The sequence below is a fragment of the Malania oleifera genome, chromosome 9 (assembly GCF_029873635.1).
Source record: "Malania oleifera isolate guangnan ecotype guangnan chromosome 9, ASM2987363v1, whole genome shotgun sequence".
NCBI classification, from domain to species: Eukaryota; Viridiplantae; Streptophyta; class Magnoliopsida; order Santalales; family Ximeniaceae; genus Malania; species Malania oleifera.
Genome location: NC_080425.1, coordinates 37,164,988 through 37,182,078, shown reverse-complemented (window position 1 = coordinate 37,182,078; position 17,091 = coordinate 37,164,988). Strand labels below are relative to the sequence as shown.

General features: G+C 35.5%; 1 protein-coding gene across 2 annotated transcripts in view; it reads left to right on the top strand.

The window, feature by feature from the left end:
* Nucleotides 1–13,463, top strand: part of LOC131164531 (putative transferase At1g60990, chloroplastic) — a 94,379-nt gene extending 80,916 nt beyond the window's left edge. The window contains exons 10-12 of one of the 2 annotated variants that reach the window (XM_058121796.1): nucleotides 12,379–12,462; nucleotides 12,534–12,661; nucleotides 13,010–13,463. In XM_058121796.1, the coding sequence (XP_057977779.1) occupies nucleotides 12,379–12,462; nucleotides 12,534–12,661; nucleotides 13,010–13,195 (398 nt within the window). In that variant the 3' untranslated portion in view covers nucleotides 13,196–13,463. Of the gene's footprint in view, nucleotides 1–12,378; nucleotides 12,463–12,533; nucleotides 12,662–12,990 lie in introns of both variants that reach the window. The other variant, XM_058121794.1, reaches the window with a different exon arrangement.
* Nucleotides 13,464–17,091: the final 3,628 nt, after the last annotated feature.

Here is a 17,091-nt window from a genome sequence, read left to right as displayed (position 1 = left end):
CTAGTCATTGATATTGTGTCCTTGCAGATGATTTTTTTTGTATGACTTGAATTTAATTATTAAAAGACAAGTTTGAATTTCTTAATCTATTCACAAATGAAAATGCAATTTGGCAATGGAATTTAAAATTTTTTTGATGTGATAATGTGCTTAAATTTGTTCAAAAATGAAATTTAGTATTTTTCTTTGCCAAAGGGATTATTCATCATACACCATAAGTGCATACTCCAAAGGAAAAATTGACATTTACTTAACATAGAACTCTCCACTATTTCATATGCATGTTCCTAAAACCTTTTGGAATGATGTTTTCCTTACATTTTGTTTCTACTTAATATTAGGGTATGCAATCGGTCGCTTCGGCCAATTTACCTTTCAGTTAACTCTCCATTATAACTGAACCGACCTAATTACACTCCTTAATGGAACTATACCCGACCGAACCAAATTTAACCAAATCAAATTATAATTAATTATGGAAAAAAATATGATTGTATAATTTGTATGCTTTCAAAATTCAACTTAATAATTTATATTTAATTATTAATTAATTACATAATTTAGGAATTTTATGGATTTAGGGAATTGTGGGAACCCTAAATTATATAGTTTATATTTAATTATCAATTAATTACATAATTCGGTTAAATCAGTTAACCCAAATTCACTTTCTCCATAACCGAACCGAAAACCGAATAACCGAATTTACCAAATTATAAAACCGAACCAAACCGAATTAAAAATTAACCGAACCGAATTGAACCGACCAAATTTGGTCAGTTAATTCGGTTAAAACCGAATTATGCTCACCCCTACTTAATATGATGTCATTTTCTAGGATAAATTCTCTTTTCTATTATGTACCAAAAGCAGCCATATCCTATAATGTTATTCATGCCAGTGGGTGTTGGGTGCACATGTTTTGTTCATGTTCCACGTATTGGTCAAGGCTAGTTCTCTCCTTGTGCTCATAAATGTGTCTCTTGGGTACTTGAGAACTTAAAAAGGATATACGTTGATATATGTTGTTCACCACAACCTAACAACTTAAGCTTTCAGGTAACAACTATCCTTGAATGACCTACACCTTCAAAAGTTGTTGAATTACATTCGTTTCTAGGTTTAGAAAACTACTACCATAAGTTCATCAAAGGGTACTTAGAAAGAGTTGGCCCTTAGACTGACTTGTTGAAAAAAAGACAAGTGGGCATGGACAAATGAGTGTCAACGTGCCTTTGATGGCTTGAAGCTGAGTGTCAATATTGTGGTTGCCTATATTCAATATGCCTTTTAAGGTGCTTACCAGCGCATCAAACAGGGTATTGGAGGAGTCCTTCTGCAAGAAAGTCACTTGTTGGCCTTTGAGAGCAAAAAATAAAGAAACTGAGACCCAGTTTTCTACCTTTGAGGAGTAACAAACAACGTCACAAATACATACTTCAAAATTTGAAAGAAACTCTCATCAAAGCAGGCTCAATAATAGGAGTTCCTGGCTAAGTTTGAGTTCAAATGGGTGCATATGCTAGGGAGGCAAAATCAAGTAGTTGATTCTTTGATACGGAAAGTGGAGGTCTATGTTACAGCCCTCACTTAGATGAAACACAACTTCTTAGATCATGTTCAAGATGCTGTAAAGATGGATTCTAAGTTTAGTAGAATCTAACAGATGGTGAAAGATGGTACTGCACATCAGTATTGGTTGGAGGATGGACTATTATACACAAAGGGAAGCAGAGCGTACATTCCTTCTACTGAAGGATTTTGAAATGAGTTGATGCAAGAAGTGCATGATGCACAGTGAGGTAGTCATCCAGGAAGGGAGAGAACATTAGCATTGTTAACAAGGTCTTATTTTTGGCCTAAGATAGCATAGGATGTTGAAGCCTGTGTCAAGACATGTCTTGCGTGCCAACAAGATGAGTTAAAAAGGCATGGAGGAATGTGTCTATGGACTTTATTGTCGGTTTGCCAAAGGTAAAGGACCTGCAGTCCTTTTTTGTGATTGTGAATTAGTTTGCATTGTTCATATTGTCTCCACATGCTTGTCTTGCAGAGGTGGCTGCAAAGTTGTTTTTTAAACACATGGTTAAACATTTTGAGATGCCTGGGGTATTGTAAGTGACAGAGACACTTGGTTTACTCGTAAGTTCTAGACACTGGGGTGTTGTAAGTGACAGAGACACTTGGTTTACTCGCAAGTTCTAGACACACTTGTTCAACTAGATGGGGACTAAGTTGAATTTCTCAACCAGCAATCACGTTCTGGGTGGTGGACTAATTGAGAGGGTGAGTACTCTTCTTGAGAATTATATGAGACATTATGTTACTGCCAGTCAAAAGAATTGGGTTGATTTTCTTGATGTTGCTTAGTTTTGCTACCTACCCAAATTTTCTTCTATAAGGATGAGTTCTTTTGAGTTGACTTTGGGTGTTTTAACCACTCACCCTAAAGTCCTTATGCATACCAGTTAGCCCGCAGTAAGCAAGAAATTCTAGAAGCGGCAAGGGACAGCTTGTCTATGGTAGCCAGGCAGATGAAAAAAAAAATATGATGACAGGAAAAGAAGGGCTGTTCATTTTCAAGAAGGGGACATGGTACTTCTGAAATTAACACCTTAGATATGGAAGAAGATCTATAGCAAGATAGTGCATAAGGGATTGATCCCTAAGTATGATGGCCCGTTTGAAATTCAGAAGAATGTTGCTCATCGATTGAAGTTGTCTAACAGTTTGAAAGTTCATCCAACTTTCCATGTGAGTTTCTTGAAGCCTCACTATGCAACAAAACAACAACAATAAACCAAGCTTTAAATCCCACTAGGTGGGGTTAGGTACATGAATCCTTTTCAGCCAATTTACATGATCATGGGCAATTTCCTTTGAAAAATTTGGCTAAAGCCCTACCATACAAACCTCCTTAATGAAAACAAAAGATAGACAAAGAGTAGTCCACCGGTGATAAGGAAACAAACCACTATAGTAAGATCTAGTGATGAAGTAGAGCTATGGCACATACTAGTAGTTAGCTTGCGTGTTTGATGTCTTTTATGTCCGGGATGGGAATCTTGATAATAAAGCAAATAGATATGCTTTGCAATAATCAAGCTCCTATTTACATTGCTAATTTGCTAGCAAACTAGTGTTTCATGAGAAGACAAAGCACATTGAGGTTGATTGTCATTTTGTGGGGGATGTGCTGTGTTGAAGTAGGTTGTGAGGACTCCATTTGTGAAATCTATGGATCAGTTCATATATGTTTTTGTGCCCTCCTTGTCTAGTTGTAACAAGCAGGGGTTTGGTGATATCGATACACCTCTAGCTTAAAAGGGGAGCCTTAGATGAGAGTGTTATTTTAATAACTAGGTGGTTGTGATTGGGGGTATTTTTGTCCTTTCACATCTTGTTATTAGTAAATAAAGAGGGCAGACCTGGATCTTTGTGCTTTAGGGGATTGTCTACTGGGTCTTCTCCATCTAATCTATTATTTTCCTCCCTCTTTAACCTTTTCCTAGCATTTGGTTTGCGGATTCAACCAAGATTCTTGACAATCCTCATTGATTCCCTTGTATTCTTGTATTTGATTCACATTCTATGATAAAGAATTCTATTCCTAGGAATGGTACATATTCCGATGAAGCTCTTTAATGTAGGAACCCCTATTCCTATTTTGGAAGGTGGGTATCTAAATTCCTAGCATGAGAGAATCACAATATATATATATAAAGACCCTAATTATCTTTAGGAAGTGACTTGCACATGGTCAAATGACATAGCTTTACACACATCAATGAATCGCATGTTTCATATTACTACGATTGTGATGATTACCATTATCATGATCATTATTAGTGTATTATCATAATGGTGCTAAGGATAGTAGTAATGATGATTATGATTATTATTATTATCATTCTCACCATTGTCGTTATTATCATTATTACTATTACTATCTGTTAGAGGTTATATATGTCTTTTATTATTATTATTATTGAGTGTGTTAGTATGTTAATTAGTGAGAGTTAGTAAGGGTATTATTGTCATTAGAATGTATTTAATTTAAATCAAAAATAGAGGGAGAGACCTATCTTTAAGTTAGGTCATTCATGTTAATCAAATCTTAGCATGGTATCAGAGCTGGTTACCAAGAAGTCCTGGGTTCTAGTTTTGTTGCCTGCATTTACTGTGTGATGTTTAAAAAAATTGTTGTGTTTCCTATCATGGGTGTTATTTATCATGTGTTTATATCTCCACATGTTGAGCTACATGTGCGGGGGATTGTTAAAACTTGGTATACATTGTTGGCCCACAACCTAATAGCTTAAGCTTTTAGGTAAAGTGGTAATCTAACATGGTATTAGAGCGTGATCCAACCAAAACCCTATTTCCCTTAGTCGTCGCCGAAAACACCATTCCCATGGTTGTGCTTCCCACATCCACCTCCACCCCATATTATTTCTCAAAACCAACCATACACCCATAAATAGACCCCCTCGACGACCCACCCACAAAACCATCGCTGGAGGACACTCCATGTGCCCCCACGCACTGGCCAAATGCCAACAGGTCTGACCCAACACGTCGGCGTGTGAGTGAAGTTCCGACCACTTTTTTTTTTTCGTTTTCCATGCTCTGATTCCTTCTCTAGATTCAAGGTCTTAAATTTTGATTTTGACTCAAATTTCGAAGCTCCAAAAGTATGGAAATTTTGATGGAAATTTTGATTTCAATGTCAATTTCGATTTCGATTTGAAAAAATTACAAAAATAATAATGTAAGTTTTGAGACTAATATATTTCAAGTTAAATACATTTATTGTTGTGTATGAGATGGAAAAGTTGTAATATTGTATGTGTATCAAACGTATGTGTAAGATAATGTGCATTAAACATATTTAGTTAATACAAATGAAATTCATAAATCATTTAAATATTATTTATTCTACAAGTAATGATAATTTAGACATGAATGGTTAAATAAAATGTTCTAAGTTTATTTTTTCATATATATCAACATAACTTGTATTAATCTTTGTTTAGATAAAAAATAAATAAAAAAATTAAGAGAGAAATTTCACTTCACTCCTAAATATTTTATTTGAATTTTGAGTAAATTTCATTGCATAGTTAAAATTTAAACTAGGTTCTCTAAAATTTCAAGATTTCAATGAGTTTCGGATGATTCGTTGAGATTTCAATGGAAATATGCAAGACGGAAATTGATTGCCGTTTCTATTTCGAGGGTGACGGAAATTGAAAATTTTGAACGGAAATTTTGATAATTTCATGGAAATTTAAGATCATGTTTAGACTATATTATCAAGGTTTAAGGTCATTTTTTTGCTCAAAAATTCAACCTTTTTCGACCATGCACTCCCAGTATTCTATTAATTTCTATTCAGGGTTTGTGAAGGCTTCTTTGTTAGTTTTTTGGAGCTGTGGCAGCGTTCATATGTTCAGTTGTGAGGCTGTGGCAGTGCTATATCCGTCAGTGACTTGTTCACCTCGTCCATTGTTGTTTCTATGCTTCACATAGTTTGTGATGGTCCCAATTATTGATTGTTCTTGTTTTTGGTGTGGTTGCTGATTTTTGAGTGCTGTGGCAGTGCTATATCCGTCGGTAAGTTGTTCACCTCGTCCATCATTGTGTCTGTGCTTCACATAGGTTGTGATTGTCGCAATTGGTTTTGATTGTTCTTCTTGTTTTTGGTGTGGTTGCTGATTTGTGAGTGTTGTGATGGAATTATGAATCACAAAAATTTGTTTCCTACATCACTGCCACAAATAACAACTTGAAAGTTGGATGGAAAGAACTACATTCAATGGTCTAAAGTTGTTTGGGTTTATTTAGCAAGATTAGGGAAATCTGACCACTTGCTCCAATTTGATTCTTCTTATGAGAAAAGAAAACACGTGTGGGTTTCGGAAGATGCCTTGATTGTTTACCTTTTATGGAATTCGATGGAGCCACAAATTGCATAGATGTGTATGCATCTAGATACATGCTAGGATATATGGGATTATGTCAAACTTCTATACTCCAATAACATTACATGTGTGTATGATTTATCCTAAGTACTTTAAATTAGAACAAGGAGGTAGGAGTATTGCAAATTATTTTAGACAGATAAAGCATATCATGAGGAGCTTAACGTTGTGCAACCTATAACTGCCGATGATCGTGAGATGTAGACGCAGAGGGAGCAGATGTTAGTTATTCATGTTCTAGCAGGCTTGAGACCTAAGTTTAAGGCAGCTCGGTCCCAGATACTCAGTAGTGCCGAGATGCCATCATTTTCTGATGTTTATTCTTGTGTCCTTCGTGCTTCCTTTAGCACGCATTCTCTTGCTTTTGCATCTGGATCTAAGAGGACAGCCTTTGCTACACAAGGTCATCCTAGTTCTCTATCAAACAACTGCAAATGTTATTGTGGTGGCTCAAGTGGTAGTAGTGGTAGAGGCGGATGAGGCAGAGGTACTCCTCGTAAGTTCACTCACTGTGGATGGAATAATCATACTATTGAGCAGTGTTGGCATCTTGACGGAAAACCTTCACATGTTTCCAATGCAGCCACTAGTGACTTCACACTTTTGGGGGCAACCAACACAGACACCACTGACTCCTCACCTTTGGACTTGAGTGGGATGCAACTTACTGTATCTATGTCAGAGGAAGAGTATTCCAAGTTCTAGCAGTATCAATTGTCACAACAAGCTTCTCTTCCCTTTCCATCTCTTGCCCAAATAGGTAATCACATAGTATGCCTATCATCCAGTTTATCTCATCCTAGTCCTTGGGTCATAGACTCTGTTGTCACTGATCATACCACAAGTATACCTACCTTTTTTTCCACTTTTCAATATCCTGCAAATTTACCTTATGTTACTCTTGCTGATATCCACTACTGGAGTCAAGGGAATTGGGATTGTAAATCCCACTTCTCCTATTTCTCTTCCTTCAGTTTTATATACCAAAATTTCCTTTCAATATTATGTGTGTTAGAAAAATTACTAAATCCATGAATTGTTCAGTGACATTCTTCCCTAGTTCTGTGATTATTCAAGATTTGAAGATAAGGAAGACGATTGGCAGAGGGCGTGAAGCTGGTGGACTCTATCACTTTGAGTTGCTCTATCCTTCTACTGCCTGCACTGCTACTACCACACCTTTCGAAATTCATTTTCTTCTAGGTCATCCTCCATTGGAAAAGTTAAAATGTCTTGTTCCTAGTTTAAGTTCTGAGCCTAGTCTCAATTGTGAGTCTTGTCAGTTAGGAAAACATCAGCGTGTTTCGTTCACATCTCGAGTCAATAAACAGTTCTGAGGTCCTAGTAGGGTTGTGTCCAAGTTGGGTTTCCGATACTCCTTTGTTGATGATTATTCAAGAATTACTTGGTTATATTTAATAAGAGATCGTTTTGAGTTATTTCATATATTTTGTGCCTTTTGTTCTGAAATTAAGACTCAATTTGGTTTGCCAGTTCGAATGCTTCGAAGTGATAATACTAAAGAGTTTTTCGGTGCACGTTTCACTACTTATATGACTTAGTTTGGTATTATTCATCAATCATCTTGTGTCCACACTCTTCAACAAAATGGGGTTGCAGAGCTGAAAAATAGACATCTTCTTGAAATCACTTGCACCTTTATCAAATACATGTACCTAAAGTGTTTTGGAGTGATGTTGTACTTACTACTTGTTATTTGATCAACAAAATGTTATCCTCTGTTCTTAGTGGTAAGATCCCCTACCCCTTTCTCTTTCATAATTCCCCTTTATTTTCTCTTCCTCCTCGTATAATTGGATGTATTTCCTTTGTTCATAAACTAACTCCTGGGATGGATAAGTTGGGTCCTCGTGCTATAAAATGTGTCTTTCTAGGCGACTCATATACTCAAAAGGGATATCGTTGTTATAGTCCTATGTTGTGTTGGCTTAACATGACCTACTAATCTTGTTTTGATGATAACAAATCAAAGGTAATTTAACAAGTTTTCTTGAAAGTGATGATACTTCAGGAATCAGGTTTTGAAGCTCAAATTCAAGTCATCACAAAGCTCATTGCAAGTCTACATAAAAAAGAAAATGAAAGCTCAAAGGACATATTCCAAAGACATCTTGATGAAAGCTTAGAGAATTGAAGAAGCTTAGAGAATTGAAGCTCAGAGGCAAGATGAACTAAGAAAATGACAAGCACGAAGACTCCAAGCTTAGAATGTGTTTAAAGTCTTAAGAAAGTCTCAATTGTTCTAAGGGTTCAAATTCTTTCAATTGTTATTTTGAATTGAAGTATATTGTAGTGCTTAATTGTTGTACTAATCAACTCTTGTTGAGAGTGTCTTTGTACACCGAAATTTGTTCTTGTTTTTGTAGACGGTTCAGGGTTGTTGAATCGTTGTACCAAACATGGGGTATTGTTTGGAGAGGCGAACTCAAGCCTATTGAAGGAGAGATTGTAAGGTTGCTCCTACCTGTAAAGGAGTGTGTAAGGTTGCTCCTATCCGTAAAGGAGTGGTATAGTGGAATCCTTAGGTGTGTTTGCCTAAGGTGAGGACGTAGGCGGGTATAACCGAACCTCGTAAAACTTTCGTCTCACTCTCTTTCCTACTCATTTAAATTCTCTATTCATATAAACTACGTGTTTGGATTTTTAAGTTTTCTATTCATATTGACTACATGGATTGAATTTTAAATAAACCAAAAGTTAATTTGATTTTGGGATTGCGGAAACCATAAAGGGAGTACGTTGGTTGATCAATTCTTATTGCGAAAATCATAAGGGAGTACGTTGATTGGTTAACACCCAAGGCTCATTAATTGAAGGTTTGTCTTAATTCTGAGTTTTTGGAAGAGTGTTGGAGATTTACATTGTGCTTCATATTGAGAAATTAAGTTTTCCAATACAGGTCTTTTATCAGCTACATACTTAAACTCTACTTTGAGTTATTCAAGTGCTGAATCTTGGAAACATTGCTGAATTCATTATATATTGTGGATTGAGTTTTGATTATATTTGTTGGATTGAATTGAATTGCTAAAAGGGATATTCAAATTGGTATATTCATTCATAAAGGTTTAAAATAAATTAATTTTCCACTGAACTTGTGATTGTAAAACAACTTTGCATGTGTGGTTGTTGAACATAAACTAAGTTAAGAAGAATTATTTAAAAAGGGGCATAAAAATTTTAAAATCCCAATTCACACCCCCCCCCCCCCTCTCTTGGGAATACACCTTCCCTTTTCATGTTGCATCGCTTCTTTGTTTCTGTCGATGTTACCTTCTTCGAGTCTACATATTACTACACCAAGTCACTGAGTGCTTCTGAGCTTAACAAGTCTCTTCCTTTGCCTAAACTTCCAGATTCTACGTTGCTGGCATTGTCCAACCAACCATTTGTGTCTCCATGTAGTTCAAGTCCTTCTCATTGTCTTGATCATTTTAATTTGCTGGTGTATTCACGACGGCAGCTCCAAGGGAGAGAGTCTCCTCTAGCTTCTACTACCACGCCTTTGGTTTCCTCGTATGATGATCATACTTCTCATGATGTTGATCGTCCTATTGTTGTTCAGAAAGGTAAACACACATGTACTCAACACCCCATTTCCAACTATGTTTCTTATGACTCCTTATCACCCTCTTATTATTGTTTTGTTATTGCTTTATCATCTACTGCCCTTCCTAAATTTGTTTCGGAAGCTTTAGCGCATTCTGGGTGGAGGGATGCCCTATGGTTGAAGAGATGAACGCTTTACATGATAATGGTACTTGGTACTTGGTAACTCTTCCTCTTGACAAGTTCGTGGTTGGTTGTCGCTTGGTTTACATTGTGAAAGCAACCTTAATGGTCTTGTGGCTCGTCTAAGGGCTCTTTTTTTAATTCTGATACTTTTTCTTCGGTTGCCAAACGTACATCAGTACAGCTGTTCATCTCTTTGGCTACCACCCTTGTATCCATGGATATACAGATGTAGAGTGGGCTGGATAGCCTTCCAATCAAAGATCCATTACAAGGTACTATATCTTGGTTGATGGTAATTTAGTTTCTTGGAAGAGTAAGAAACAAATTGTGATGACAAGGTCAAGTGTTAAATAAGAATATAGAGCTATGGCTCACACTGCTTGTGAACTTATCTGGTTGAAGAACATGTTGGAATAATTGGGTTTTTCGCATTCTCAGCAGATAAAGTTGGTGTGATAATCAAGTTGCTTTTCATATTGCCTCCAACCCGGTCTTTCATGAGCGGACAAAGCACATTGAAGTTGATTGCCACTTTGTTCAGGAGAAACTTGTGCAGAAGCTCATTATAACCGCTTATGTGAAGTCAGACATGCAGCTTGCTGATTTGTTTACCAAAGTGTTGGGGGGGTGCTCATGTTAAATTCATTTGTAACAAGCTAGGAGTATATAACATTTATGCTCCGGCTTTAGGGGGAGTGTTAGAGGTTATATATGTCTTTTAGTATTTATTATTATTGAGTGTGTTAATATGTTAATTGGTGAGAGTTAGTAAGGGTATTATTGTCATTAGATTACATTTATTGTCATTCATGTTAATCAAATCTTAACACTATCATTAATAAAAATAAAGATAATTTATAATCTTATTTTAACTAGTTGCTTTTGATATCATGTTTTCAATGAGTTAGATATTTTTTTTGTATCTGTTGAATTTTGTGATAAAATTACTATGTATAAGGGTTTTTTTTTTTTTTTTTACACGGCAAAGTATCACTTGTACAAGTTAAGGATATTCTGGAAATTTGGAAATAGGAAGTTATTATATCATCATTCGTAGGAATTAACCAAACATGGGAATAAATCATGCTTGGTAATCTAATTATAGATTGCTTCTAAAAACCAAACGTGGGAATTCTATACTCCCAGAATCCTGTGTATCAAAATTCTCGGGAATCCTGATGTTGGCCGGCATCTTGGATGCTGCAAACCAAACACCACATTAGTGCTGTATTTTCTTTATTGAAAATTTAGTTTATTTCAAATTTGAGACATTTTTCATTTATAAAACTTGGTTCCCTTAGCTTTAGACTCTTCTGGTCCATAAATAGTGTTGTTGATTTGGATTGATAGCATATTGTTTGACCTACTATACATTATTATCATTATTGTTGCTGCTGTTATCCTCGTCATTAATTTATTGGCTGTGGACTGTAGAAATTAGGTGAGAAGTATAGAGCTCATGGCATATTTCTGAAGGAGGTGTAATCTTGCAGCTATTCACAGCTATTAATGTCCTTAGAATAAACTCGGAGTTTTAATCTCTACAATGGGCAGAAAATAATAAGATGGTTAAAAATAAGTAATAAATCTAACGACATGGCATGCCTAAGGGAAGAGTTCGCCTTGTAAAAAAATTCATATTATGTGGAAATGGTTAGAATCTTATCATTTATGGCTTCGTTTATTGTTAGAAAGAGGAGAACCAAGCACAGTCAAATTTTTTGTTACAATCTCATCATCCATGGGTTCAATTATTGATCCCACTAAATTTTTTTGAAACCATTGTTTCATTGAAGAGGATCGTAAGAACCTCTTTTTGAGTTTCAATGGGGAATTTATTTCATTGCCACACAACAAACAAAAAGAAGATTAAAACTCAGTGTGATCACCCTATCCAAGTCCACAATTTTTTTCATCCCTTGCTATTTAAAATTTGCTCTTTGCGAGCTTCTTTTTGCCATTTTAACTATAAAGTTCTCCAACCATTTCAAAACGTATGCAATTTAATCCTTTTGTTAGGCCTGCAATCTAATCCCTTTATTTATATGTTAGAATACCACTTTACCTAAAAGCTTAAGCTGTTAAGTTGTGTGCCAATAATGTATATCAAGCTTTAACATTCCCCCGCACATGCAGCTCAACAGCACATGGAGATATTAGCACACGATAGATAATACCCATTACAGGGAATACAATAATTTTTCAAACACGACATAATAAACATGGGCAACCAGACTAGAACCCAGGACCTCCTAGTAACCAGCTTTAATACCATGTTAGAATACCCTTAAACTAAAAGCTTAAGCTGTTTGGTTGTGGGTCAATAATGTATATCAAGTTTTAACACTACCAAGGGTTTGTTCAAGTGGATGACATTCTTCTTACAATAAGCATTGGTTATGGTGCTCATTTCCTTGTGTTACAACAGACTCCTTATTCCCTTAAAACCTGACTTGAAGCAGGAAAGAAAATTTGGAAAAGGGCAATTAATGTTTCTAACAACATCCTGTGCATTTTTTGTTCTTTTTTCCCTTTGCTTACCAGTACGCAGTTTGCGTTGAAAATTATAAAGTTGTTTGATTTTCTGGATATTCCCTTCTCTGTAATTCTAAGAAGACTTTCATCTTATTTTTTGCAGGAAGGCCAGCTCCTGGGAAAGAACTAACTAACGAATTTAATGTTCTAGAGGCTGGTCTGTGGAACTGTATATCTCTAAACAAAGGTATCTATCCTAATACAATTTACACTTGCACAGAAATGGCTGGAAGGCTGACCTTTCTTTATTCTTCTCAGGTTGTTATAAGGGACAAGAGACTATTTCTAGACTCGTAGCATACGATGGTATCAAGCAAAAACTTTGGGGGATTTGTCTACAAGCACCAGCAGAAGAAGGCAGCCATATTACAGTCAATGGGAAAAAGGTTTGGTTTGTTCCTTGTCCAGCTGGAAATTCCCATGAAAAGAGCTGAATGTTGAAAGTTCATGCACATGGAAAAATTCATTGCTTTGTTTCAACTTCTCAAATTTCCATGTTAAGAAAATTTTCTTGTTTAAAAATGCCATATATATATATATATGTGTGTGTGTGTGTGTGTGTGTATTAATCCAAATAAAAAGGAAATTAACGGATAAAATTATAGCTTTAAATATAATGCTGACAACTTGTGCAACGGAACCTCCATGGTCTTCCCCCCACCACCCCCCCCCCCCCCCCTTTGAATTGTGTTTTTCAGAAATTAGGCACAAACAGGTTTGTGAAATTTATACAGGTGGGAAAATTGACGAGCTATGCATCTGGAAGAAGGGGATCAAAGCATTTTGGTTTAGGCTATGTCAAAAGGAAAGCTGCATCAACTGGAGATGCTGTATTAGTTGGAGACAACATTGTTGGCACACTGGTGGAAGTTCCTTTTCTTGCTCGGCTGTCACTGCCATTGAAGAGCTCAGATCTGTGATTTCCAATGTCATGAAAATCACATCATAGTGTTAGAAAGGAAAAATTATTAGGTTGGGCGGTTTCATCAAGTCATGTATTAAACAATAAATCAAAATTTTAGATTGTGAATTGTGAGAAATTTTTGCTTGAATGGATATCAATTGATCAGTTGAAAATTATTCAATCAAAAGTTGTGATTGAATGTAAATACAACACCTTTAGCACTGTAAAATAACTACTATTGAATAGCGAAAGGAAGCTCATGTTTGAGAGCTACTTTTACATCACATTTGGTTGCAAAATGGAATAGGCAAGAAATGAATGGAATGAAAATTTGAATGGAGGGTATGATGAAATCAAGTGATAAATTTGATTTCGTTTTGTTTTTTAATTTTTTTACTTTTTTATTTTTTATATTTTATTCCGGTCCATTCACACGTACCAAACGTGGAGTCAAGCTGGACAATAATGATTTTTGTCAGGACAAGAATAGATGTTCCAAACAAAATGAGATGCACTTAGCCCTTTGTCATTTCCGCAACCTTCAGTGTGTGATGGTTTGTCTTTTGGTCCAATATGTTCTTGGCCTATTTTGTCTAATTTCTCATGCAATCTTTGGATGTGATTTAGGCACTTATTGATGAGGAACATCAAACTTGTTTTCAACCTTGCTGGTCAACTCCCTCGGGTTATCCACAATTTTTTTGTAGCATTTTGATTCGACGCTTGTGATATCTACAGCTGCCTGTAAGTTCCAAGTTTTATCACTAGATTTTCAATCTTTCAGCAAATTTAGAAACTACCTTTGTGATAACCTCTTTGAGGGTGATCCCTTTTTTCATTAGTTGGTTTGATATTGACTATACTTGTGATGAATGCCTTAAAGATCGTGTATGAGTTTTCAACTTAAGAAAATATATGAAGGCGAGGATCGAAAAGTCAGTCTATTGGGAGAGCCATCAGAAAAATTTGATTACAAATACGAAGGAAAGAAGGCAAAATATGAATATCTTCTCCATATTAACATGCTAAGACATTTATAAGAAGAAAATTTCACTTTAGGGGCATCAAAGGGCATGAAAATCCAGCAACAATTCAAACCATCTCCACAAGGCAGGAAAACCCCCTTAATGAAAAAAAAAAAAAAAAAATTGACCAGATGGTTCAAGGAAAATGGAGATAATGTAGATCAAATATGAATGAAAGAACTCTGTAGTCCTAAAAAACCCGTCCCTTGATATCTCACAAATCAATTTATATGGGTCTTCATTTGCTAAGCCAAGCTATCCAGAAATTGAAAGACAACACGCAGAGGACTGTGTTTTCAGGATGTTGCTATGTATTTGATTTAACCATGCTGAATTACCATTTCAAAATCTTAGGTTGTGTTTGGTGACAATTATTGGATAGCCACTTTTCACATAAGTGATTTGGGGTAAATGCTTTTATGTACAAGTATATCTACGGTACCAATTTGGATTCATTAATCAATAAGCACTTTCTTATGTTAGAATTACTTATATTATAATAATGTGTCGTGTGCTTCGTGTTCAAATTAAAAAAAATAATAATAATAAGCATACTGAGTTTCTTATAATGATATATATATTATAAGTTAAAATATACACAAAATTCCTCTGTACTAAATGTTTGTTGTGCAAAACTTCCATGAATTAATACCACCCTCTTAAAGTATTAAAACGAATTACACTGTTAATAATATGTACAAATGACTATTATAACCTTTGGAATCAGATCAATAATAATTTCATTAATTAAGAAATGAATCATAAAAATTAATAAATTGCATGAAAGCTTAAATAATTATTGTGTTTCTTTTAAAGACACAAGTATTTAGAGTGAGAAAATTTAGCCAAAACAAAATAGAAACTGAAGTTTGGAAAAGATGATTGGAGGCAAAGACTCACATTCATTAAGATATCCAACTCCATTAAGCAGATGAGCTTGAGAAGATGGGAACGGTTCCAGCTATATATGATCCATTATCCATAAGACACAAAGAATTTGGTTAAATTTTTATTTTCCCCCATCCATGGGCATGGGACTAAGACTACAATCCACTGATTCTTTGGAAATATTGTTGCCACTCATGAAATGTCATGGATAATTATCAAATGAATTAAAAATCCATTAACATTATTCTAAACAATACAACACTTGGGTGCAATCCAATAAGCCACACTAATGTCTTCAAAATTTTGATTTTTTTTTTTTTCATAAAGTTCATAAATAAAAATATTTTTCACTTTTCATGATCATGGGATCTACAAACCACAAACGAGGATGCAGTTGTAGCACGTGAAATGTGATGGGTCACAATCAAGTAAATTATAAATTCATTAATATATGATCTCAAGAAAACAACGCCTCGGGAAAGTAAACTAGCTATTAAAATTTTTAAATCTTTATTCAAGACATTTTTTGAATTAAAAATATAAATCTATTAAGAATATTATTGGTTTTTAATCGAAAAAGGATTGTACATCTTATAAAATACTTTGAGAGGGTTATGTGTGGTTGTTTTCATTCAAGGGGGTGTTGGCAAACTATTCAAGGTGGTTGTTCTTTTTTTTGTTTTTAGCCTAGTATATATTGTTGGCCCGAGTGTGCGTCTAGAGGGGGGGTGAATAGACGTTTTTCACGGATATAAAACTTTTTCTACAATCACAAAAATAACTTGTCAAGATACAAGAGTATTATATAACAATTTATATTCAAGGCAAATAATAACAAGCAAACCAATATGAAAGAGGAAGGATAAGAAAAGTTTAACACAATGATATTAATGTGGTTCGCACCAAGCCTACGTTTACACCTTGAGACCAACTTAAGGATTCTCCAAATCCACTAACCAATCCTCCTTCGCCGGCGGAGAAGCCTTTACAATCTCGGGTACACAATCCAGCTGCTCACCAAGAGTTACCTTACCAAGGCTCACAAAGAACCCCCAATACAATGATTCAAAGCAATAAGATATAACAACAGAATGCCCCTTCTTGAGCAAATAATACAAATCAACACCTCTCATTACTCTCTTTGTGAATGGTATGTAAGACAAGAGCAAAGAGCAAGAGAGTATGAGCCAAGATGAACCCTAGAATTGTATGCTCAATGAATGTGCTTAACAATCAAATACCCAACTAGTTAGAAATGAATGCACAAGACTTATATTAAAAGGCAAAATGACGAGTAACTCGCTGGAGAGCCAATGAGCATTAATGGAGAACAGACAATTTAAAAAATAGTTGTTACTGTGCATTAAATGTTGTCTGCAGCCCAACACTCGTCAACGATTCCATGGCTTCGTCGACGAGTCTTGCACATGCATACGTCGACAACTCCCTATGTTCGTCGACGAGCCTTTACTGCTAAGAGCAAGTAGGTCTCGGTTTCTATTCGTCAACGAATCCCCTGTGTACATCAACAAGCCACCTTTACACATTCGTCAACGAAGTCATGTGTTCGTCGACGAGTCACCTTCTGAGTTTTTAGGTGTTCTCGGGATCTTCTCGTCGACGATTTCCCTGTATATATCGATAAGTCTCTCTTATCCATTCGTCGATGGGTCCTTGCATTCGTTGACGAGTTGCCCTATTTGCACTTTTTAAAAAAGAACTAAAAGAGATTTTGACAAGTCTAAGGGTGATTTTTTTTTAAGTTAAAGTTCAGACTTGTCCAGAATTAATTTTACCATTTTATAAGATGTCTTGATTTGATGAAATACGTTTTAAAAACATTTAGACATCTTATGCAGTCTAAAGTGACTCGGTATGCATGTGTGGCCTTGGTTTTTACGTTCTAGCTTATTATGAACTAAATGCGTATGCAGTTTGCTCATCTCTCGCTAGTTACTCTTGAACAACACCATACACATAAGAGTTACAATATCAACCT